This window comes from Mixophyes fleayi, chromosome 9 (genome assembly GCF_038048845.1).
Source record: "Mixophyes fleayi isolate aMixFle1 chromosome 9, aMixFle1.hap1, whole genome shotgun sequence".
NCBI lineage: Eukaryota > Metazoa > Chordata > Amphibia > Anura > Limnodynastidae > Mixophyes > Mixophyes fleayi.
This window is the reverse complement of record NC_134410.1, coordinates 124,401,447-124,426,235: the sequence shown is the minus strand read 5'-3', so window position 1 is coordinate 124,426,235 and position 24,789 is coordinate 124,401,447. Positions and strand designations below refer to the sequence as shown.

The window sequence follows — 24,789 nt, the reverse complement described above, 5'->3', positions numbered from 1 at the left end:
GTGCATATGAGCTAGAGTTACTGAAATAGCTATGGTATTCAGTAGGGATCCTAAGACCTGTAGGGAGTCTGACTCCAAAATCCAATATATAAATCATGTACTGCAAGCTTTGATTATACACTGCCTGATCAATGTCTCAAGGTAAACTACTGAATCCGTTAATCTGACATACAGCCTTACATTGGAAGGAAGCAATGCTAATATAATATACAAATTAGATTTCAGATTCAATTAGATATTCCGTAGAATCTTTTGTAACAGATATATATATATTCAACTGAATCTTAAAATATAGATTTGGTTCATCTTTATATTTACCTATTGCATTTAATTATTAGCCAGGAAAAATTGTCTTACAGGGTGTGTGTCCTTAATTAATTCCTGATGATTGTTGACATATGGATAGTTTTTTTATTAATAATAATAATAATAATAATAATAATAATAATGACATCATATAAATATATCTTAATGTGTTACACATGCATTGCAGCTCTGTTTTTATTTTTTAATAGAGAAATATTTTGCCTAATAAATAGATTATTTTATCATCATCGGAAGATAAATAAATACATAAAAAGATGTGTCATCTTCCATATTTTTTATCTAACATATTTTATTTCTTGGTTACACCAAAAGGCTAGGGGTGTTATATTCACTAAAATAAAAATGACAGTTGTGTTATGTTTTGCAAAAATGTAAACCAAGTAATTTCAGGTCACGTAACTTAAAGGTGTTTGCTCGATGATATGCAAAAGGTCAGGGTTTTAATTAACATGAAAAGACTTTTTCACCATTGTCCATTTGAATTCTTTTTTGTTTTGCTTTGTTAGATTTTCTTTCCCTTGTTTTATTAATTTAGTTTGTTTTGTTGTCACTGGTTTTATTAGATTGACATCCACGACATCATTTTAATGAGTAAACTTGCTGTTTAATCATACACATTTATATAAGAGGATCTATACATAGTTTTGCTCACATAAGGTACAGGTCATGTAGAAAAACCCTTTACCATATTTTTAATTAGGTTATCTCTAGTGCATTATCTTTTTCTTGTAACAATGAAAAGATTAAAGGTTAGATTTACTAAAGTCTGGTGAAACTGCTGTTTTTCTGCGATTTTTCCGGCCGGATCTACTAAAGCCCCAACCGCCGTTAAAACGGCCAGAATTGACATTTTTCAAAACCACCACTTTACAAACCACCATCCCGATTTTAACAATGATGATCATACAAACAGATGGATTTACTAAGCTGGGGTTTGCAAAACCGCCGCAAAACAGCCATCCAAACGGCCAAAATTAAAGAGTTGGCTGTGAGTGGCGAGGTTGCCCACCCTGCATGCTGTTTGAGTTATTTTGCCATTCAGAACATAAGAGAAAGCACTATTGACATTTAAATTATTTGGGCAATCATTATTTAGTGGTTAAGGGGCAAAATGAATTTAATATTAACATATGAGGGAAATGTATTTATTTATTTTTTGGGGACAATTTTATAGCATTATATTATGGGGGAAATGTGAATATATAATAATATTAACTGATTGTTAATGGTGAATTCACTTATTTATGTTGCCCAATGTGGCATTACATAGTGCCCAAATAATATAATAAGTAGCTATAATATGATGGGGGAAAAAAATCCCCCATAAGTTAATATTAAATTCATTTTGCCCCTCAATAATTAATATTTATTAAACTAGATAGTACTAGATAAATGATGCTTGTTATGGCTAACAACCTTTTGTGAATTTTCTATAGAAAACAAATTAAGAACCAAAACAGACCGTAGTGTGTACTGTACTAAATTTGGACATTTAAAAACACTTTTTAACAATAAAATTACTTTACAATTTAAAAAATTGACTTTTCTAGTTGAAAACTGATGGCGAGCAAGTGCTGTACCAATTTGTGTAGCGCATATTGCGTTCTAGGCATGTTAGCGCAATTGTGGATGGATGCAGACTAGGAAAAAGATGCATTAACGCATGAGAAAGCCATACTATTTTCCTGTGGTCGGGGGCAGAGGCAAATAACGGATAATGATGATGATGGTCTTGGCACTGGTGAAATGCTTTTGATTGGCTGCTTGCAGTTGCCTCGCTGATGCTCATTGGTGCTTCCTTCATCACAGGGGCATATATAATGCTTTAGCGTGCCTGTTTAAGTAGGACTTGTTGGATTGTTTCGTGTATTAGACGGTGAGCTGTTTCTACTGTATTAGTGATTTAAAGTTTCTAGTAGCAAATTGCATTTGTTGCCCATAAAACAAGTGGATAAGAACATTTTTTTTTTTAGGTAAATAATGCCCATATGAGGGCCAACATTGCATCATGCCCATTCTGCAAACAGATTATTTGAACATTATTTTTAAAAAATTTAATATCCACCGCCGAATTTTACCCAATGTCGCTAATCAAGAAAACCTAAATTCAAATATCGTTGTAAAATCACTTTACAGGACATAAAGTACTGCTTGCCCTAAAAATGTTACACCTCCAAGTCATGTTATAGAACAACCCCTTAGAACTAGTTCACATAAGCTGGAGACGTCATCGATGTAACCATCCGTAATCGATCCTTTCTTTAATTTTAGTCGTTTATCTCAACCTTGTTTTATGTTTTAAAATATTATGCAATAAATTGTTAAATAATATATATATTTGTTTGTAACAAGTTAAATATTTTTCAGCAATATTTCTGGAAACAATTGATTCTGTGACATCCATACTAACAGCACTGCATAAATACTTATATTGGATAAGCCTGACCTAAGCAATGGAAGTGATACATGGTAAGTCAGCGGAATTAAACAATATGACACGTATAACAGAAGTCATCCTTCTGGGATTTGCTTCTTTCTCCAATTGCAAGTCAATAATCTTTGTGGTGTTTTTGACAATCTTTATTACAACGGTGGTAGGCAACAGTCTTATCATCTTGGCCATTAGGTTGAACATTCATCTCCACACCCCCATGTATTTTTTCTTATTGAACCTCTCTTTTCTGGAGCTGTGCTACTCATCCATTATAATACCCAACATGTTATCTGGAATTTTAAGAGGAAGCAATGCGATCTCATTCACCGGTTGTATCGTCCAGTTCTGTCTATTTACTCTTTGCGCCACCACCGAATGTGTCCTTCTGGCCGCCATGGCTTGTGATCGCTACGTGGCGATCTGTCAACCCCTACACTACACAGTCATCATCAATAGGATGGCTTGCGTGTATCTGGCAGGGTTGGCCTGGTTAAGTGGGATTCTAAATTCGCTTATAAATACCGTCATTGCTTCTGATCTGCAATTCTGTGGACCCAACTCTATTGACCGTCTGTACTGCGAGGTCCAACCGGTCATACATCTGTCCTGCTCCGACACACACCTGATTGATATTCTGGACACAATTGCAGGTGCGGTGTTTGGATTCAGCTGTCTTGTCTTCATCCTCACATCCTACGTTTTCATCCTGGTGGCCATCTTCAGGATCAAATGTAGGACCAGCAGACGGAAAACCTTCTCCACGTGTGCCTCTCACATCACCGTCGTCATCCTTTACTTTGGAGCGCTCACGTTTATGTATCTTTTTCCTCATAGCAAGTCCTTCCAGAGGTTAGATTCTGTGGTCTCCATGATTTATTCTACGGTGACCCCCATGCTCAACCCCATGATTTACAGCTTGAGGAACCAACAGATTATAGGAGTCTTGAAGAACGTCATCGTTTTCAGGTTCAATTCCTACAACTGATATTGCTTTGCCTCATTCCTGCTGTATTTTGCATTGCTCACAAAACCAAAATGACTTTGTTTCATATACGGGTGAGTTTGACACCAAAGCTTTCTGGCACCACTAGGAGAGGTCTGTTACTCCTGAAATCAACTATGAATTGATCTAAAGATACGTGCGCTGATGAATTCAGTTGTAGGTCTGCTGTACACAAGACTCTGCAGGATACGTTCAATCCCTTTGTGTAATATACATTCACAAAATAACATACAGGGAAAAAAACTGATGAATTGATGTGACCTGTAAATAATATAGACATTTATAGACAAAACAGTTAAAAACAATAAAATTCTTCTATATATTTTTTTTTCCACAACATACAATTATTAGAATGATCTTAATGTCTACTGAACATAAAATACATTTTTTACAGTTGCGCCTGATTGCAAACACATGTTATAGCATGTATACAAGACTGTCATCACTACTGATGAGGACTTAGACTAGCCCTGTAGCTGGATCAAGAGATATGGCAGAAAAACAAGTAACTTTGAGAAAACCAAAGCTTAATTTGGATGTGGCTGCGTGCACTCAAGTTTATCTATGCCCTTACTGTACATTGACTACAGGAGATAGATAGATAGATAGATAGATAGATAGATAGATAGATAGATAGATAGATAGATATGAGAGATAGATAGATATGAGATAGATAGAGAGATAGATAGATATGAGATAGATAGAGAGATAGATAGATAGATAGATAGATATGAGATAGATAGAGAGATAGATATGAGAGATAGATAGATATGAGATAGATAGATAGATAGATATGAGATAGATAGATATGAGATAGATAGACAGATAGATAGATATGAGAGATAGATAGATATGAGATAGATAGATAGATAGATAGATATGAGAGATAGATAGATAGATAGATATGAGAGATAGATAGATAGATATGAGAGATAGATAGATAGATATGAGATAGATAGATAGATAGAGAGATAGATAGATATGAGATAGATAGATAGATAGATAGATATGAGATAGATAGATAGATAGATAGATAGATAGATAGATAGATAGATATGAGAGATAGATAGATAGATATGAGAGATAGATAGATAGATAGATATGAGAGATAGATAGATATGAGATAGATAGATAGATAGATAGATAGATAGATATGAGAGATAGATAGATAGATAGATATGAGAGATAGATAGATATGAGATAGATAGAGAGATAGATAGATATGAGATAGATAGATAGATAGATATGAGAGATAGATAGATATGAGAGATAGATAGATATGAGATATAGATAGATATGAGATAGATAGATATGAGATAGATAGATAGATATGAGATATAGATAGATATGAGATAGATAGATATGAGAGATAGATAGATATGAGATATAGATAGATATGAGATAGATAGATATGAGATATAGATAGATATGAGATAGATAGATATGAGAGATAGATAGATATGAGATAGATAGATAGATATGAGATAGATAGATAGATAGATAGATAGATAGATAGATATGAGAGATAGATAGATATGAGATAGATATGAGAGATAGATAGATATGAGATAGATAGATAGATAGATAGATAGATATGAGATAGATAGATAGATATGAGAGATAGATATGAGATATAGATAGATAGATAGATAGATAGATATGAGAGATAGATAGATATGAGATAGATAGATAGATAGATAGATGGATATGAGATAGATAGATAGATAGATAGATAGATAGATAGATAGATAGATATGAGAGATAGATAGATATGAGATAGATAGATAGATAGAGAGATAGATAGATATGAGATAGATAGATAGATAGATAGATATGAGAGATAGATAGATAGATATGAGAGATAGATAGATAGATAGATATGAGAGATAGATAGATATGAGATAGATAGATAGATAGATAGATAGATAGATATGAGAGATAGATAGATAGATAGATATGAGAGATAGATAGATATGAGATAGATAGAGAGATAGATAGATATGAGATAGATAGATAGATAGATATGAGAGATAGATAGATATGAGAGATAGATAGATATGAGATATAGATAGATATGAGATAGATAGATATGAGATAGATAGATATGAGATAGATAGATAGATATGAGATAGATAGATAGATAGATAGATAGATAGATAGATATGAGAGATAGATAGATATGAGATAGATATGAGAGATAGATAGATATGAGATAGATAGATAGATAGATAGATAGATATGAGATAGATAGATAGATATGAGAGATAGATATGAGATATAGATAGATAGATAGATAGATAGATATGAGAGATAGATAGATATGAGATAGATAGATAGATAGATAGATGGATATGAGATAGATAGATAGATAGATAGATAGATAGATAGATAGATAGATAGATATGAGAGATAGATAGATATGAGATAGATAGATAGATAGATAGATAGATATGAGATAGATAGATAGATATGAGAGATAGATATGAGATATAGATAGATAGATAGATAGATAGATAGATATGAGAGATAGATAGATAGATAGATAGATAGATAGATAGATAGATAGATAGATAGATAGATAGATAGATATGAGATAGATAGATATGAGAGATAGATAGATATTAGATAGATAGATAGATAGATATGAGAGATAGATAGATATGAGATAGATAGATAGATATATAGATATGAGATAGATAGATAGATAGATATGAGATAGATAGATAGATAGATATGAGATAGATAGATAGATAGATAGATATGAGATAGATAGATAGATAGAGAGATAGATAGATATGAGATAGATAGATAGATATATAGATATGAGATAGATAGATAGATAGATAGATAGATATTGTCACGACTTGCATTCTACTTGTAGTACCACTGCCCACCAAAGGGGCCACTGTGCTACTTTTATCATTTTCCTTGATTACTGAGAGTTGTGTCACCTGCATGAGGCCTATATAAACCTGCCTGCTTCATACGGTCTGGGCCAGATCATCAGGTCATTCCTATGAGCATTTCCTGTGCTAAGCTTTTGCCTGCTAGCTGGACTCCTGCATATTTCTTCATTGAATTCACTACTGCTGTTATCTGCTATCTTGACTCCTGCAAATTACTTCATTGTATTTTCTATTGCTGTTACCTGTGTCCTGGACTCCTGCATCTTCAACCATTATACCTGGTACTTGTAGTTCTACGCTGCCTGTTAAAATCTACTATTGCTGTTACCTGTGTCCTGGACTCCTGCATCTTCAACCATTATACCTGGTACTTGTAGTTCCACGCTGCCTGTTGAAATCTACTATTGCAGTTACCTGTTGTTTCTCATCTGCACATTGAACTGTCTCATGGATTACCCTGTCATCTGTGTTTGTTAATAAAGTCATTATAACCCCTTATCCCCTCTCCGTGGTCATACCTGGGAAATCCTGACAGATATGAGATAGACAGATATGAGATAGATATTAGATAGATAGATATGAGAGAGAGAGATAGATAGATAGATAGATATTAGATAGATAGATAGATAGATACAGTGGTTATGCTGCCCCCCTATGTAACAATTGTTCCCCACACCTCATAGATTGGAAGCTCATTTGGGCAGTACCATCTTTATCTTATCTTCTGATTCATGTTATCATATCATGAATCCCTTAATGTACAGAACTATCTACTATGTTGGCTATTTAGAAATAAAATTTGATAATAATAATAATAATAATAATTATAAGAAGAAGAAGAATTAGAACCCGTTCCATATCCCCTTTTGGAACCTTCAATGTGGTTTTAGTGAGTAGAGCGGGCTATATGCAGCCATCCACATCTCCTAATGTCAGTACTTGCAGCTGCTATCGGACCCCCCTACTTGAGATTGTGAGGATAACATTCTTTTTCCTGTTTCAAACCACATCCCAGTGCAGAAAAATATATGAATCATTTTTACTTTGTTCATTTTATTAAACATTTTGCTATGTGCTTTTAAATAAGTTTTACACCATGTTAATACACATGTATGTAAAAATTAATTTTAATTACATGCATTAATATTAATGCCATCATTGCCTGTTTCTACAATGCTGTGTCTCTTTTGACTACTTATTCCCTAAATATTGGAATTAATTTGTAGTAATTGTATCACTTCGATGGCTCTCAAATATATATTTATATATATATATATATATATATATATATATATATATATATATATTCTTCACTTTTAAATTCAAAATTATATTAAGTCATTGGTACTAGAGATAAGTATATTTATTGTGCAAACAACAAATTGAACGAGATTAGAAAACACAGGGAAGGTGAAATTAGAGCCTACTGTAAATATATGTAATTATTTCAAGGAAACTTTTTCTCCCTTTTGAAACTCTTAGTAATTTTTCTAAAAAAATAAACAAAACTTTACATGTTTATAGTCAATATTACCTTTCCTGACATGTTTATAATGCAGTTCGAACTATACAATTAGAATGTTGACATATAATTTGATTGCTTTGGCTGATACTTATAACCTTTAATTCAATGTAAAATCAGAGTTCAACCTTTGGAATGTTTTAATTAACTAGTTCTCGGGTTGGATTTCTATTTTGTATTTCAAAACCTATACAAAGAATTGTACAAATTATTCCTCATTTTTTTTAAAAAATAAAAAATCCAGTTATATTTCAGCTTTGTTTTGCAAATCTCCTGGCCATACAAAATTGATTTATTTTCCTGAGGACACTTTGCTAACTCTGAGGGATTGGCAAGCTTAGATTTACTGAATTGTAGTTAATTTATTCAAGAGGGATCCTGATGTCTGCTGGGAGCCAACATTCTGTACATAAGTCACATACAGCGACATTATTCCAGCATATACTCTGTCCGCAGCTTACAGGTAAATTGCTGAAATCCATCATTTCACCTTCAATCAAAACATTTGTGAGATTCCAGGGAAAAATATGCTAAAGTCATCATATTTTTTTTAAATCTTAGAACCTTTAAATTCCATTTTTAGGAAGTCCTCTGACATGATTGTCTAGTTCTAAAAGTAAACTGACCTCTGATTATTGTCATCCGTCATAAATTGATTTCCTTTTCACTATTTGGAAGTAATTTGTGCTATGGAATACACAGAACAGATAAACCAGGAAGTAAATAGCATTTGCCTTAAAAGGGGTTTTCTAACTTTTTCATTTTTTAAGTGGTACATGCAAATTTTTTACTAGACACTTGGCTCTATAGCCTTTATAAAACTGTCTCTATAAATTAATTTGTGCTCTTTGGATTCAACACTATTGTAAGTGCCACGAAAAGCGGCGAAATATCCGTAAAATCTATGTGTGTGTGTGCGAGTGAGTGTGTAATAGACATATTTGTCTATATGTGATTATTTTTCTTGCCTTTCATACCCGTAAACTGTTTTATCTCCTGGAAAATGGGTATTTATCCAATAATACATTGCAATTATTTACTTACTATCCTTTTATATCAAGTTACATCAAATCCTAGATTTTGTCTTGATAAGTCATGCCTGATTAACCTGTGGCTCTCTAGGTGTTGTGAAACTACAAGTCCCAGCATGCTTGTAGATACTCAATACCTGGAGTCACAGGTTTCTAGGCCTGCATTAGGCCTCAGGTATAGAGAAATCTTGCACATTGTTGCTTATTGCAATGAACTACAGTATAGAGCTATGTACACTGGTCTGCAGTCAAACAACTGAGCTATGTGAGGGCAACAATGTAAGGGGTATATTTACTAAACTGCGGGTTTGAAAAAGTGGAAATGTTGCCTATAGCAACCAATCAGATTCTAGCTGTCATTTTGTAGAATGTACTAAATAAATGATAGCTGGAATATGATAGGTTGCTATAGGCAACATCTCCACTTTTTCAAACCCGCAGTTTAGTAAATATACCCTTAAGTCTTTTATTTTCTAAACTTCAATTGAAATAGGATAGAAACCTACTTATTGTTAGGTGTTACAGCCCCTATATATAGTGTGTACCAGGTTGTTAAAGAAGATCAAATGTTATTTTGAGAACTGCATATGTTCAAGACAAATAACCGATCTGCAAAAGAAGAACTTTGAGAACTCAGATAAGTACTAACTGCGTAGCAGTGTAAGTATTGTGAAACTACATATCTCAGCATAAGACACAATTCACAAATGCGGTACTACCCCATATCCATGCTGTTAACATTTTTATTTAAAAAAATATATACCGTATATACTCGAGTATAAGTCGACCCGAAAATAAGCCGAGGCACCTAATTTTACTACATAAAACTGGGAAAACTTATTGACTCGAGTATAAGCCTAGGGTGGAAAAGAGCGCTAATTTAAAAACCTAAATAAAAATGATAGGTTCAATCTATGAAATCATTTTTAGCTAGATGACAAGGAACATTCATAAATGATTATAAAATCAGAGAGAGAGAGAGAGAGAGAGAGAGAGTCAGAAAATATATAAGGATATTATGCCTCCTCTCAACAAGCATGCAAGTTCTTCTAAGCAACTGACTGAGGACTTCAAAACAACGGTAACTCAGAGTTACAAGGCAGAGAAAAGCTATACAAATATAGCAAAATGCTTCCAGTTAGGAATTTACCCTGTCAGAACCATCATTAAGAAGTAGAAGAGGTACTGGTGCTGTTTAAATCAAGGCAAAACCTGGAGACCCAGAAGATGTGATCGAACGGCTTGTAAATCCACCCCGCAGTGGAACGCATATGCGTTCCAACAACAGGAAGTTCGGCATTTGGAACGCAAGTTTGCGTTCCAAATGCCGAACTTCCTGTGTTGGAACGCATATGCAGAAGTTGAAGCCGAGGGACCGGACACCAGGTAAGTTCACCCGTGTATAAGCCGAGTGCCCTTTTTCAGCATACAAAAGTATGCTGAAAAACTCGGCTTATACACGAGTATATACGGTATATTTTTTTTTAGTTTTAGTGCTACATCCGTCTCTATGGTAGAAAATTGGACATGTGCGATTTTGTGTCAAAAGTTTTCCCGAATTTTACGTGTAAATTCATACGTGGAACAGAAACCCCCCAAAAACTACCATTATTAATAAACCATGTAGTGCTTAATATCTATGTTTTACCTAATTGAAAATATATATAATCGCTCCAGTAAATTATTTTATTTATAATATTTTTGGGGGGATTTAAGATACTTTTAAGTTGGGAAACCAAATACTATCTCTTGTTTCTTTGTAACTTTTTAGTAGAGCTGAACCTTTAATCATATCTCTATATTAGTAAACAGGTATTACATATATTGCGTTTTTGTTTTTGATCCCTAAATGCATAACCTTACATTTATCTATGTTAAACCTCATATTCCATTTGGCCGCCCAATCCTCCAGTTTATTTAAGTCCCTCTGTAGAGAAGCTACATCTTGCTCTGATTTTATTACCTTACAGAGTTTAGTGTCATCTGCAAAAATAGAAACTTTGCTCTCTAAACCATCACCAAGATCATTAATAAATATATTAAAAAGGAGTGGCCCCAGCACGGAACCTTCAGGTACTCCACTTGAAACTTTTGACCAATTAGAAAATGTTCCATTTATCACAACTCTCTGTTCCCTATATAACAAGTTTTCAATCCAAGTACAAATGTTGTTTCCGAGACCCAGTTCCCTTATTTTGTAAAACAACCTCTTGTGTGGCACTGTATCAAAGGCCTTTGCAAAACCTAAGTAGACCACATCTACTATTGTCGTTTTATGTGCTCCAACAGCCGGAAATGAATCCCAGAGGGAATTTGCATCAACGTCAATGCTGAACCAGCGGCCAAAAAATATTATTTTGGGGGGGCGCTGCTTCATCTACCTATTCCACGTTCCAATCCTGCCAGACTGTACAGTGATAATACATTCAGAAAAATAAGGCAAATAATGGTAAAATAATTAGTAAGATTTTTTAAATATTATTCCAGACTAAACAATTTTAATATTTTGTTTTGTATCCTAATTAATTGCAGCATGGAGTTATTACATGGTAATGATTATGGCCAATCAGTTGACTTAAACAATCAGACACTTGTAACTGAATTTATCCTTCTGGGATTTGCATATTTCTCCAACTGGGAATCAATCATTTTCGTAGTCTTTTTGACCATCTTTCTTATGACTGTGATAGGGAACAGTCTAATTATTTTGGCTGTTAGACTGAACTTTTACCTTCACACCCCCATGTATTTTCTCTTATCGAATCTTTCTTTCCTGGAGGTGTGTTACACATCCACTACAATACCGTATATACTCCTTGGAATTGTAAGAAGAAGCAGTGTGATCTCGTTCACAGGTTGCATGGTTCAAGTCTACCTATTCACACTGTGCGCCACCACCGAATGCATTTTCCTAGCCGTCATGGCTTGTGACCGCTATGTGGCAATCTGTCGGCCACTACACTACACAGTCATCATAAATAGTATGGTGTGTGCGTACCTGGCAGCCTTTTCCTGGTTGTGTGGATTTCTAAACTCAACCATCAACACTATCGTCATTTCGCGTCTCCATTTCTGTGGACCTAATTCGATAGACCGTCTGTATTGTGAGGGCCAGCCGCTGGTACGTCTCTCCTGCTCCAGCACCCGACTTAGTGACATCCTTGCTACACTTTCAGCCGCTGTGTTCGGAGTCACCTGTCTTGTCTTCATCCTCACATCGTACATCTTCATCCTAACGGCCATCTTCAGAATGCCAAGTAGGACCAGCCGAAAGAAAAGCTTCTCCACGTGCGCCTCTCATGCCACCGTTGTCATCCTTTACTTTGGATCGCTCACGTTCATGTACCTTTTGCCTCAAAATAGATCCTCCCAGACTCTTAATTCTGCAGTCTCCATGATCTATTCTACGGTGACTCCTATGCTCAATCCCATCATCTACAGCTTGAGGAACCACCAGGTTCTAAGAGCTCTGAAGAACATAATGGCTCTTAGATGACATCGGTGCCCCTGTATGTGTCGTTCATACATTCTAAAAGCTACAGATTCAGATCATTTCCTTCTACAATTTAGGATCTAAGAAACTTGTTCTGATAAATCCTACAGTAATTTTTATCTTTGTTTCACCAGATTCCTCCAAGTTTTGGAGGGCATTACGGTGTGGACCCCAAATCTCTGTTGAGTTTACAATGCAGACCCCAACTGTCTAATGAATTTTCAATAAAGACCCCGAAAACATTGGTGACAGTCTCACCCCCCCACCCTCCCCCCCAGAAGACCTTTGTGGCAACACATTGTAGTGTACCTAACACTGCTGTGGATCTGTAGTCTTGACAACTGGGCCAAGACATTGTCATTCATACTAGATGGCTACCAGCAATCTGACAGCTGGATAACACTGAGCATTCACCGATCAAAGCGTTGGGAGCACCCTGCACTCTGATTGGTGAATGACCAGTTCAATCCACCAATTGAAGTGTAGGCTGGTTCCCTGACACAGCTGACATGCAGAGTTGTGCCGGAACGAGCTGGAACCCCTCGCTAATGATGATGAGTTCTGACATTTCGGAATTCATATTATGCTTCCTCATTTAATCCACAAACCATGTGTATAAGGATAATATGTGACTCCTTTAACGAAAGCCACTTTCAGCTTTCAGGATACTTTCCTGGGTTCTGCTGTTACCAGAACCTCCACATTGATCATAATATAGTTGTGGAGGCTTCTAGATTATCCATAGAGTGTATTCATGGTACCGAAACATCACAGGGACAGCTGTGACTCCCATTGCCGCACCACTGTCCTTAAATTTGCAGAACAAAAAATGAAAGATAGTATCACTAGTTTTTATCAATAAAACATGCTATCACAGAGCAAATAATAATCTGCTATTTCAAAGTACATAATATAATAATATAACAATAAATCAAGAAGCCTACAAAATTTAACCCTGAAGCTCAAATTAATTATAAAATGATTTGTAAATTAGTGCAATTCAATTAATTTTTTTTGTGCTGCTTTCTGGTGGAAAGATAAGCATATATTAAGGTTGTATCAATTCAGTTTGAAGAGATAGAAGTCTGAGCTCTTCCTCCCCCCCCTTCCCTGTTCACTACAACTTGGCAAGCAGCCAGCACTACTAGGAGGGTCTTACTTTGTTGCAACAATGTTGCAGCGTAATTGTTTTTCCATTATAAGACACTGTGGAGAATATAAGTAAAATTGTATTTTGCAAAGGAAATAAAACCACAATTCAGTGACCACTTGAAGCAGAAGCTTCTACAATTCTATGTTACTTTACTAGAAGTGAGTGGTCTCTATGTAAAGCTTTCACACTGTTTAGGGAAAGGCAGCACGGAGGCTCAGTGGTTATCACTTCTGCCTCACAGCACTGGGGTCATGAGTTCAATTCCCGACGATGGCCTTATCTGTGTGGAGTTTGTATGTTCTCCCTGTGTTTGCGTGGGTTTCCTCTGGGTGCTCTGGTTTCCTCCCACACTCCAAAAACATACTGGTAGGTTAATTGGCTGCTATCAAAATTGACCCCAGTCTGTGTGTGTGCTAGGGAATTTAGACTGTAAGCTCCAATGGGGCAGGGACTGATGTGAGTGAGTTCTCTGTACAGCGCTGCAGAATCAGTGGCGCTATATAAATAAATGGTGATGATGATGATGATGATGAATTCTTCTTACCCCCACTGGTAGAGGACACAGTTAGTAGAACAGAGGATACAGTGAGAGGTAACTCTGCAGAACATCTTAATATTGTGTCTTCAAGTGACAGCAGCAACAGCCTTTAATTCACCAGGGAAATCACCACAAAATATCTATATTTATTTTAAAATAATCCAGTTCCCACTTCCAACCATGGTATGGTATTTGTGAGTATGGTTGGCTGAATACAGGCAACTGTATACCCCACAGGGAGCTGCTGAATCCCCCCCTCCCTGAGACCACAAGGCTTAAACTTAGTCTTCAACCCCACACTTCTTTATATAGCCAGAAGATCTAATGATGCTATTTATATATCGGATATTTTACTTTATATTTCCAAGTTGGTCTGTCTTTATATGCTTCTTCAGATAAAGACGAACTTTAAAAATATGTGTGTTAAAAATGTATTTTACTTATTGTATTAAAAATATTTTTACCCCCTGTAATTCAAAGTGTTGTATAAATAACCTAGAACGCATTTTGTGTAAAAAAAATAAAATGGAATCTATTTATGGATTTATCTGAATTGTTTTATTAAAAAAATAAATTAATAATTTTTGTGCTTGTTAAAACTGCAAAACAATAGATATGTAAACATATATAAATATTATATTTTCCCTATGTAATTCCAAGTGGTGTAGGAATCGTTCCTAGATTTGTATCCATGCGAAAATTTCAGTTATGAACAAAGTGTTTCCTTGTGCAATTTTTAATTCTAAAATATATATTAAAAAAGATGATGTAGCTATAGCATTGGTTTTTATTTCTAAAATTGCAAAATATTTTGGTAGAATCTTACGATTATTTTAGTGCCCCCCCAAACAGAAAACAAGCACTGTGATCAACAGGAAATAGCTTAGAATAAAATGCAAGTTTGAGTGACATTTTTACTCTATAAGTAACAGATGAGAATGAAACTGTAGAAAAATAATATTTTCAATAAAACCCAAATGTAAAACCTGTAATGCATTTATTATTAAAAGTGTAAGGATCCATTTACACAGTTCTTGTTCATAGCAATAGTAATATTTTATTCTGTTATTTTGGTATGTTTCCTAGAGTTAAAAAAATACATTGTTATGTAATAATAAAATAAATATTTATTTCAAACACACTTTGGTAAATTTTATTATATTTAGGTATTAGAATGTTGACACAGAATTTACGTTGTGTTCTAATTTTTAAAAAGTAAGGACAATAAGCACCAAAATGTTTAGTTAAATCAACTTTGACAAATGCTCTGTCTGGTGTGCTTACAAGCTACAAATGTACAATATTTTTGGACTTTTTATTTTAATTAAATTCTGTACATCTCCTTTCCCTATAAATTCTACATAAAACCAGAACTAAACTTGAAAAATGTTCATGCTGTAGAGATGGGTGAAATATTCCATTTTATTTTATCCACTCTGATTAATCAGTGAATATTCAGTAGTTTCTCACTATACACTGCCATATTTTTTGGAAAATATTTCTCACCTATCTCTTTATTAAAGGTTATTTATGAACTGTAAAAATGGAAAACTACAGCAGAAATGCTGGTTTTTTTTCATGACACCACATGATAACCTTTGCACAATTGTACCCAGTTTTACAGAGAAGCATATGGCGTTGTCGGCATCTGAAATATTGAAGTATTTACCAGTGGCGTTATCAACCGAATCAGTTTCTCTAGGCTCTCAGCAGATAAAGGACGAGGACTTCACCCACCAGAGATTGACCGGGCAGAAGCTCTTCCTATTTTGCTTGACATAGATTAATACCGCAAATGTAAAATACATTATTATTATTATTATTATTAGGAGGACATTGCTAAGGGTAACGGGCGACAAGCCCCGATAGCCGGACATCAGGGTCTCCCGACAGCGCAGAATAGTAATCTGAGGTCCCAATCACACTGACGCAGGAAGGCTGAAATTAAGTTCATACATTCACTTGTTTAAGAACATCCCTAATGCTGTTTTATGGACATCTGTTTACTACTCTGATTTGCTGGTGGGTATATACATGATTCAAATTGGGTGTGTGACTTATTGATTGTTATTGAAGGGTGGCCATCAGCAATATTTCCCGATCGTCTAAACTAGCTATGGGGAGAGGCATTAAATGAGCGTTAGACCTGAAAGAAAAACAGGAAATCCATTGTCTCATCTATTTAATCATTGATCGACGATTTTCCTTCAAATTTATGTGATTTAGGGATTTTTATCAATTTAAAAAACATGATTTTCACCAGTGATGTTTCCAAGATATCAACAGATTTTCCCATTTATTTTAATGGAACATTCATTTCAATGGTGTTTCCACCATGTGTGCTTTAAATGAATGGAAAACTTCTGGCCCAGAGGTGTTTCCTCCAAATCCTTGTATACAACGTATTAAATATAAAACACAATCTTCACTCCTGAGCTCTCGTATGTGGAAAAAAAATATAGTTTTCTTCTTTGATCTGTCATAGTCCAAAAATCAGCCCTTGAGGGGGACATGCTTGCGAATGGATCTGGCAAAGGGGTTGTCCTGTGGACTCTAAGCTTTGAACTTTTCATAAGGGTCATCAGTAGAGAACTGGTCCACTCGAAAGTGTTAATGCTGTTTTTTTGCACAATCCTCCCATAAAGGCACTAGTCCAACACTGTCGAGGCTGTGGCTAGTTTTCACTGTGGCAGCGAGACCCCACGCTTGCGGTCTCCTGTTATGGTGAAAATCAGCCAGGGCTTTCGAGTGCTTAGGTTCGCTGAGGATTTGGTGGAAGCACGCTCTTTGTATGCATTTATTTATTGATTACCAGGGCTTTTCCTATTGATTTCAGTGGGTCCATTCATTTCAACGGACCAATCCATTTCAATGGGCCCATTCATTTAATTTGCAACAATTCTCTTAAAAATAAAATTGTAATCTCTGTAGCATTTTCAGTGTCAGCATTGTACAATTGTAATGGACATTATAATAGACACGGCTAAATTAATGCATTTGCAAATGAGCTGGAGGTATTGGCATGCTTAGAGTTCCTGAATTATAGTTAATTTATTCAAGAGGGATCCTGAGGTCTGCTGGGAGCCTGTCAACAACATTCTGTACATAAGTCACATACAGAAACCTTATTCCAGCATATACTCTGACCGAAGCTTACAGGTATGGTACTGTAATCCATCATTTCACCTTCAATCAAAACATTTGGGAGATTTCATGGAAAGTTAAGGTAAGGTCATGTCTTTTGAATTTGGCCCTTATTTCTACATGCTTTTAGAAAGTCCTCCGATATAATTGTCTGGTTCTATACCTAAACGGACCTGTAAAAATAAGTAGCCGACATAAACTAATTTCACTATTTGACAATAATTTACGCTGCAGAATCAATAGATCAGGTAGACGGGTGGGGTACGGTATACCAAGGCTCGGGATGTCAACAAGCACTATTCTTACAAAAACAAAAACGATTTGTTAAAAAACAACATGATGACAATATACACTTACCTTGATAGGGAATGCGTGGAGATCTGTAGACTCTGGTGTGCGACTCGTGATGATTCTAAAAATGCTGCATCCCAGCGTTGGATTGGGATGCCAGGTAAGTATTGAAAGTTTAACCCTAACCCTATCCATATCCATATCCCTATCACTAACCCAAACCCTAGCCCTAACCCTAACTCTATGTTAAAGGTACCTCCTTAAATGTGCTTGGTGACATCACAATCCAGCGCCAGCACGCAGCATCTTCGGAATTACCACACGTCGCATACCAGCGTCTTCGGAAATCCACGACGTCACTGCGCAGGTAAGTGTATATTGTTATCACGTTGTTTTGTAACAAATCGTTTTTTGGGGTTTTTTTTGTAGTAACAGTCATACAATAGAATAACATGCATTTAAAGGGTTTTACATTTCAGATCTATTTAATTTTTTGGGCCGGCCCGATCCCTTCTGCCACTTTCACGACGTACATTGTTTTTATATTTGGGGCTTTATGTCATTGCTTTTCTGCCATGTTGTTAGGTCCTAAATCAGAGTTGTTTACTTGCTTTGCTCTTGGATGTGACCACAGAGAGAAGCTAGAAATATAAATAATACCATCATCATCACCATTTATTTATATAGCGCCACTGATTCCACAGCGCTGTACAGAGAACTCACATCAGTCCCTGCCCCATTGGAGCTTACAGTTTAAATTCCCTAATATACACACACCGCACTAGTCAAAGTTGCACGAGGGCAAAGACAGGCAAACGAAATAAAAAACCCTTTTTAGAACTGTGTCTGTAAATACAATTGTGCTCTTTGGATGCAACATCGTTATAACATCCAGTAATGAATTCTTGTTTTAATTATCTGGCTTATTTATTATGGATAGTGCTATGTACACTGATCTGTCCTATAGAAATTAAATAAGTTGCTTGCTTTAATTTTGTACATGGTACTAGAACTGTGTCATAGTCGGATTGCTATGGTTACACTACCTATGTGCTCATTGCACCATTTATAAAATATATCCATCCTTTAGAACTGCTTCAAGATAAAAACAAAAATGCTGCAACCACCGTGAGATTCTATATCCGTGGTAACTGTGATAGCTGGATCACTGTTGTGGAACTACATATCCCAGCATGTTTGAACTTATAGATAGGATTTCACAAAAGTGGTGCTATGATAATTCCCCGCTATTAGCATTTTTTAAAAGAAGGCTGATTTCAGAAACAGCGTCAATTTAAACACTGCGGATGTCTGTTTTGAGAAATGTATAACATTATTGAATAAACCACGTAGTGTTTAATGTTTATTTCTCTGTAACTATTTCAGTACATTACAAGAATCTCTCCAGAATATTAATATGTGTTAATTATATTGCATCACTGATAATTATTAGTAGTTTGATAAATATAATTTATGAAAACTAAACTATCTCTCGTCATTTTTAAATATTTAAGATAGCCAGCCTTTCCTTTACTTGCATTTTTGTTGTATAATGTTTCTTTCAATTACATATAGAGAGTTATGAAACATTATGTTTTACTTAAAAAATATATACCTTATTTCCCCATGTATAAGGCGCTCCCATGTATAAGACGCACCTTAATTTTGGCCCCAAAATTTGAAGAAAAAAATATTACGGTAGCTGTCAAAAAAGGCAGGGAGAGTGTAATGGCCGGCTGCTTTGATTGTGATCAGAGCAGCCGGGCAGCACACTCTCCCTGCAAACGCCCCCCACCCCCTGCCACTGTACCTCTGTCCCCCTCCTCCTGGATGCGTGCATACAGCTGGCCCCCTACTCCTGGATCCCCGCTGCCACTGTGCCTGTCCCCCCCTCCTGGTTACCTGCTGCCACTGTGCCTGTCCCCCTCCTCCTGGATCCCCGCTGCTACTGTGCCTCTGTCCCCCTCCTCCTGGATGCGTGCATACAGCTGGCCCCCTACTCCTGGATCCCCGCTGCCACTGTGCCTGTCCCCCCCTCCTGGATCCCTGCTGCCACTGTGCCTGTCCCCCTCCTCCTGGATCCCCGCTGCTACTGTGCCTCTGTCCCCCTCCTCCTCGATGCGTGCATACGGCTTGGCCCCTCCTTCTGGATACCCGCTGCCACTATGCCTGTCCCCCTCCTCCTGAATCCCCCCCGCTACCACTGTAACGCTGCCCCGCTCCCCCTCGATCCCCCCCGCTGCCACTGTAACGCTGCCCCCTCCCCCCCTGCATCCCCGCTACACCTGTATAAGACGCACCCAGGCTTTAGACCCCAAATTTTTGGGAAAAAGGTGCGTCTTATACATGTGGCAATACGGTATATGGACTAAAAAATAAAAGTTTGGTGTTAGAAACAAAGTATTTCCCAGTTGTTTCTCTTAACTTTTTTAAATATCAGATCAGCACCACTGTCCTCAATTTCGTTAATAGTTCCACTTCACCTGGCGAATTAGAGGCTGTCCAAGCACCTTCTGGATAGCAGTGACCGAACAATATTGTTTAGTATTGAACTAATTAACTTGTACTATTTAACGGGGCTGGGATAAGAAGTAGACCAAAGAGGTAGATGACTTGAGGTCTGACTAGACTGGCCAGATATAAACTATCATTGTTTCCCCCTCCATTCTCATGTTCAGTAATAATTGTTTGACAATTTTATGTTTTCTGAAAGACAGGAAAGAATTTTAACCAGCGCCCCAAAATTATTTTCAGCCAAGGCATCTGCCTCTACTGCCTACTCTATGTAGCATACCTGCTAAATTGTACAACATAGATGTTCATACATGCAATACTTTCAAGAAAATTGTTAACTTGTATAACTTACTTGAAAAACTTATCACTAAAAATAGAAAATTCTGTAAATGATGGTAAGATAATCAGTCCAATTTTGAATATATTATTTCAGGCTGAACAATTTAATAAGTTTTATTTTGTATCCTATACCGTTGCCGCATGGAGCTAGTATACGGCTATTCAGTTGAATTAAACAATCAGACACTTGTAACTGAATTTCTCCTTCAGGAATTTGCATATTTCTCCAACAAATCAATAATTTTTGTAGTCTTTTTGACCATCTTTCTTATGACTGTGATAGGGAACAGTCTAATTATTTTGGCCGTTAGACTGAACTTTTACCTTCACACCCCCATGTATTTTTTCTTATCGAACCTTTCTTTTCTGGAGGTGTGTTACACATCCACTACAGTACCGAATATACTCTATGGAATTGTAAGAAGAAGCAGTGAGATCTCATTCACAGGTTGCATGGTTCAAGTCTACCTATTCACACTGTGCGCCACCACCGAATGCATTTTCCTAGCCGTCATGGCTTGTGACCGCTATGTGGCAATCTGTCGCCCGCTACACTACACAGTTATCATAAATAATATGGTGTGTGCGTACCTGGCAGCCTTTTCCTGGATGTGTGGGTTTCTAAACTCAACCATCAACACTATCGTCACTTCGCATCTCCATTTCTGTGGGCCTAATTCGATAGACCGTCTGTATTGTGAGGTCCAGCCGCTGATACCTCTCTCCTGCTCCAGCACCCGACTTAGTGACATCCTTGCTACACTTTCAGCCGCTGTGTTCGGAGTCACCTGTCTTGTCTTTATCCTCACATCGTACATCTTCATCCTAACGGCCATCTTCAGAATGCCAAGTAGGACCAGCCGAAAGAAAAGCTTCTCCACTTGCGCCTCTCATGCCACCGTTGTCATCCTTTACTTTGGATCGCTCACGTTCATGTACCTTTTGCCTCAAAATAGATCCTCCCAGACTCTTAATTCTGCAGTCTCCATGATCTATTCTACGGTGACACCTATGCTCAATCCCATCATCTACAGCTTGAGGAACCACCAGGTTCTAAAAGCTCTGAAGAACATAATGGCTCTTAGATGACATTGATGCCCCTGTATGTGTCGTGCATACATTCTAAAAGCTACAGATTCAGATCATTTCCTTCTACAATTTAGGATCTAAGAAACTTGTTCTGATAAATCCTACAGTAATTTTTATCTTTGTTTCACCAGATTCCTCCAAGTTTTGGAGGGCATTATGGTGTGGACCCCAAATCTCTGTTGAGTTTACAATGCAGACCCCAACTGTCTAATGAATTTTCAATAAAGACCCCGAAAACACTGGTGACTTATAAAACAGTCTCACCCCCCCTCCCCCCCCCCCAGAAGACCTTTGTGGAAACACATTGTAGTGTACCTAACACTGCTGTGGATCTGCAGTCTTGACAACTGGGCCAAGACATTGTCATTCATACTAGATGGCTACCAGCAATCTGACAGATGAATAACACTGAGCATTCACCAATCAAAGCGTTGGGAGCACCCTGCACTCTGATTGGTGAATGACCAGTTCAATCCACCAATTGAAGTGTAGGCTGGTTCCCTGACACAGATGACGTGCAGAGTTGTGCCGGAACGCACTGGAACCCCTCGCTAATGATGATGAGTTCTGACATTCCGGAATTCATACTATACTTCCTCATTTAACCCACAAACCACGTGTATAAGGATAATATGTGGCTCCTTTAACGAAAGCCACTTTCAGCTTTTAGGATACTTTCCTGGGTGCTGCTGTTACCAGAACCTCCACATTGATCATAATATAGTTGTGGAGGCTTCTAGATTATCCATAGAGTGTATTCATGTTACCGAAACATCACAGGGACAGCTGTGACTCCCATTGCTGCACCACTGAACCCTGAAGCTCAAATTAATTATAAAATGATTTGTAAATTAGTGCAATTCAATTAAATTTTTTTATGCTGCTTTCTGGTGGAAAGATAAGCATATATTAAGGTTGTATCAATTCAGTTTGAAGAGATAGAAGTCTGAGCTCTTCCTCCCCCTCCTTCCCTGTTCACTACAACTTGGCAAGCAGCCAGCACTACTAGGAGGGTCTTACTTTGTTGCAACAATGTTGCAGCGTAATTGTTTTTCCATTATAAGACACTGTGGAGAATATAAGTAAAATTGTATTTTGCGAAGGAAATAAAACCACAATTCAGTGGCCATTTGAAGCAGAAGCTTCTACAATTCTATGTTACTTTACTAGAAGTGAGTGGTCTCTATGTAAAGCTTTCACACTGTTTAGGGAAAGGCAGCACGGTGGCTCAGTGGTTATCACTTCTGCCTCACAGCACTGGGGTCATGAGTTCAATTCCCGACGATGGCCTTATCTGTGTGGAGTTTGTATGTTCTCCCTGTGTTTGCGTGGGTTTCCTCTGGGTGCTCTGATTTCCTCCCACACTCCAAAAACATACTGGTAGGTTAATTGGCTGCTATCAAAATTGACCCTAGTCTGTCTGTGTGTGTGTGTGTGTGTTAGGGAATTTAGACTGTAAGCTCCAATGGGGCAGGGACTGATGTGAGTGAGTTCTCTGTACAGCGCTGCAGAATCAGTGGCGCTATATAAATAAATGGTGATGATGATGATGATGAATTCTTCTTACCCCCACTGGTAGAGGACACAGTTAGTAGAACAGAGGATACAGTGAGAGGTAACTCTGCAGAACATCTGAATAATGTGTCTTCAAGTGACAGCAGCAACAGCCTTTAATTCACCAGGGAAATCACCACAAAATATCTATATTTATTTTAAAATAATCCAGTTCCCACTTCCAACCCTGGTATGGTATTTGTGAGTATGGTTGGCTGAATACAGGCAACTGTAGACCCCACAGGGAGCTGCTGAATCCACCCCTCCCTTGAGACCACAAGGCTTAAACTTAGTCTTCAACTTCCTTATATAGCAAGAAGATCTTATGATGCTATTTATATATTCGATATTTTACTTTATATTTCCAAGTTGGTCTGTCTTTATATGCTTCTTTAGATGAAGATGAACTTTAAAAATATGTGTGTTAAAAATGTATTTTATTTATTGTAATAAAAATATTTTTTACCCCCTGTAATTCAAAGTGTTGTATAAATATTTTGTGTAAAAAAAAAATGGAATCTATTTATGCATTTATCTGAATTTTTTTGTTAACAAAAATAAATTAATAATTTTTCTGCTTGTTAAAACTGCAATACAATAGATATGTAAACATATATAAATATTATATTTTCCCTATGTAATTCCAAGTGGTGTAGGAATCATTCCTAGATTAGTATCCATTCAAAAATTTCAGTTATGAACGAAGTGTTTCCTTATGTAATTTTCAATTCTAAAATATATATTAAAAAAGATGATGTAGCTATAGCATTGGTTTTTATTTCTAAAATTCCAAAATATTTTGGTGGCATCTTACAATTATTTTAGTGCCCTCCACTAAACAGAAAACAAGCACAACTGCGATCAACAGGAAATAGATTAGAATAAAATGCAAGTTTGAGTGACACCTTTACTCTATAAGTAACAGATGAGAATGAAACTGTAGAAAAATAATATTTTCAATAAAACCGAAATGTAAGACCTGTAATGCATTTATTATTAAAAGTGTAAGGATCCATTAACACAGTTCTTGTTCATAGTCATAGTAATATTATATTCTGTTATTTTGGTATATTTTCTAGAGTTAAAAAAATATATTGTTATGTAATAATAAAGTAAATATTTATTTCAAATACACTTTGGTAAATTTTATTATGTTTAGGTATTAGAATGTTGACACAGAATTTACGTTGTGTTCTAGTTTTTAAAATGTAAGGACAATAAGCACCAAAACGTCTAGTTAAATCAACTTTGACAAATGTTTTGTCTGTGCTCACAAGCTACAAATCTACAATATTTTTGGACTTTTTTTATTTGATTTTATTTTAATTAAATTCGGTACATCTCCTTTCCCTATAAATTCTACATACAAGCAGAACTAAACTTGAAAAATGTTCATGTTGTAGAGATGGGTGAAATATTCCATCTTATGTTATCCACTCTGATTAATCAGT

The 24,789-nt window shown here is 36.3% G+C and overlaps 3 protein-coding genes across 3 annotated transcripts; all 3 read left to right on the top strand.

Annotated features, from left to right (window-relative positions):
• The first annotated feature begins 3,044 nt into the window (after positions 1-3,044).
• LOC142101890 (olfactory receptor 5V1-like) lies at positions 3,045-3,746 on the top strand. Its single transcript, XM_075186320.1, has one exon. The coding sequence runs from the start codon at positions 3,045-3,047 to the stop codon at positions 3,744-3,746; it is 702 nt and encodes a 233-aa protein (XP_075042421.1).
• An 8,397-nt stretch (positions 3,747-12,143) lies between these two features.
• LOC142101889 (olfactory receptor 6Z7-like) lies at positions 12,144-12,719 on the top strand. Its single transcript, XM_075186319.1, has one exon. It carries the CDS (start codon positions 12,144-12,146, stop codon positions 12,717-12,719), a length of 576 nt encoding a protein of 191 aa, XP_075042420.1.
• An 8,489-nt stretch (positions 12,720-21,208) lies between these two features.
• LOC142101888 (olfactory receptor 5V1-like) lies at positions 21,209-21,784 on the top strand. The gene has a single exon (XM_075186318.1). The coding sequence runs from the start codon at positions 21,209-21,211 to the stop codon at positions 21,782-21,784; it is 576 nt and encodes a 191-aa protein (XP_075042419.1).
• Positions 21,785-24,789: the final 3,005 nt, after the last annotated feature.

Coding starts and splice junctions, on each gene's coding strand:
- LOC142101889 (XM_075186319.1), top strand. CDS start 12,144: ATGGCTTGTGACCGCTATGTGGCAATCTGTCGGCCACTACACTACACA.
- LOC142101888 (XM_075186318.1), top strand. CDS start 21,209: ATGGCTTGTGACCGCTATGTGGCAATCTGTCGCCCGCTACACTACACA.
- LOC142101890 (XM_075186320.1), top strand. CDS start 3,045: ATGTTATCTGGAATTTTAAGAGGAAGCAATGCGATCTCATTCACCGGT.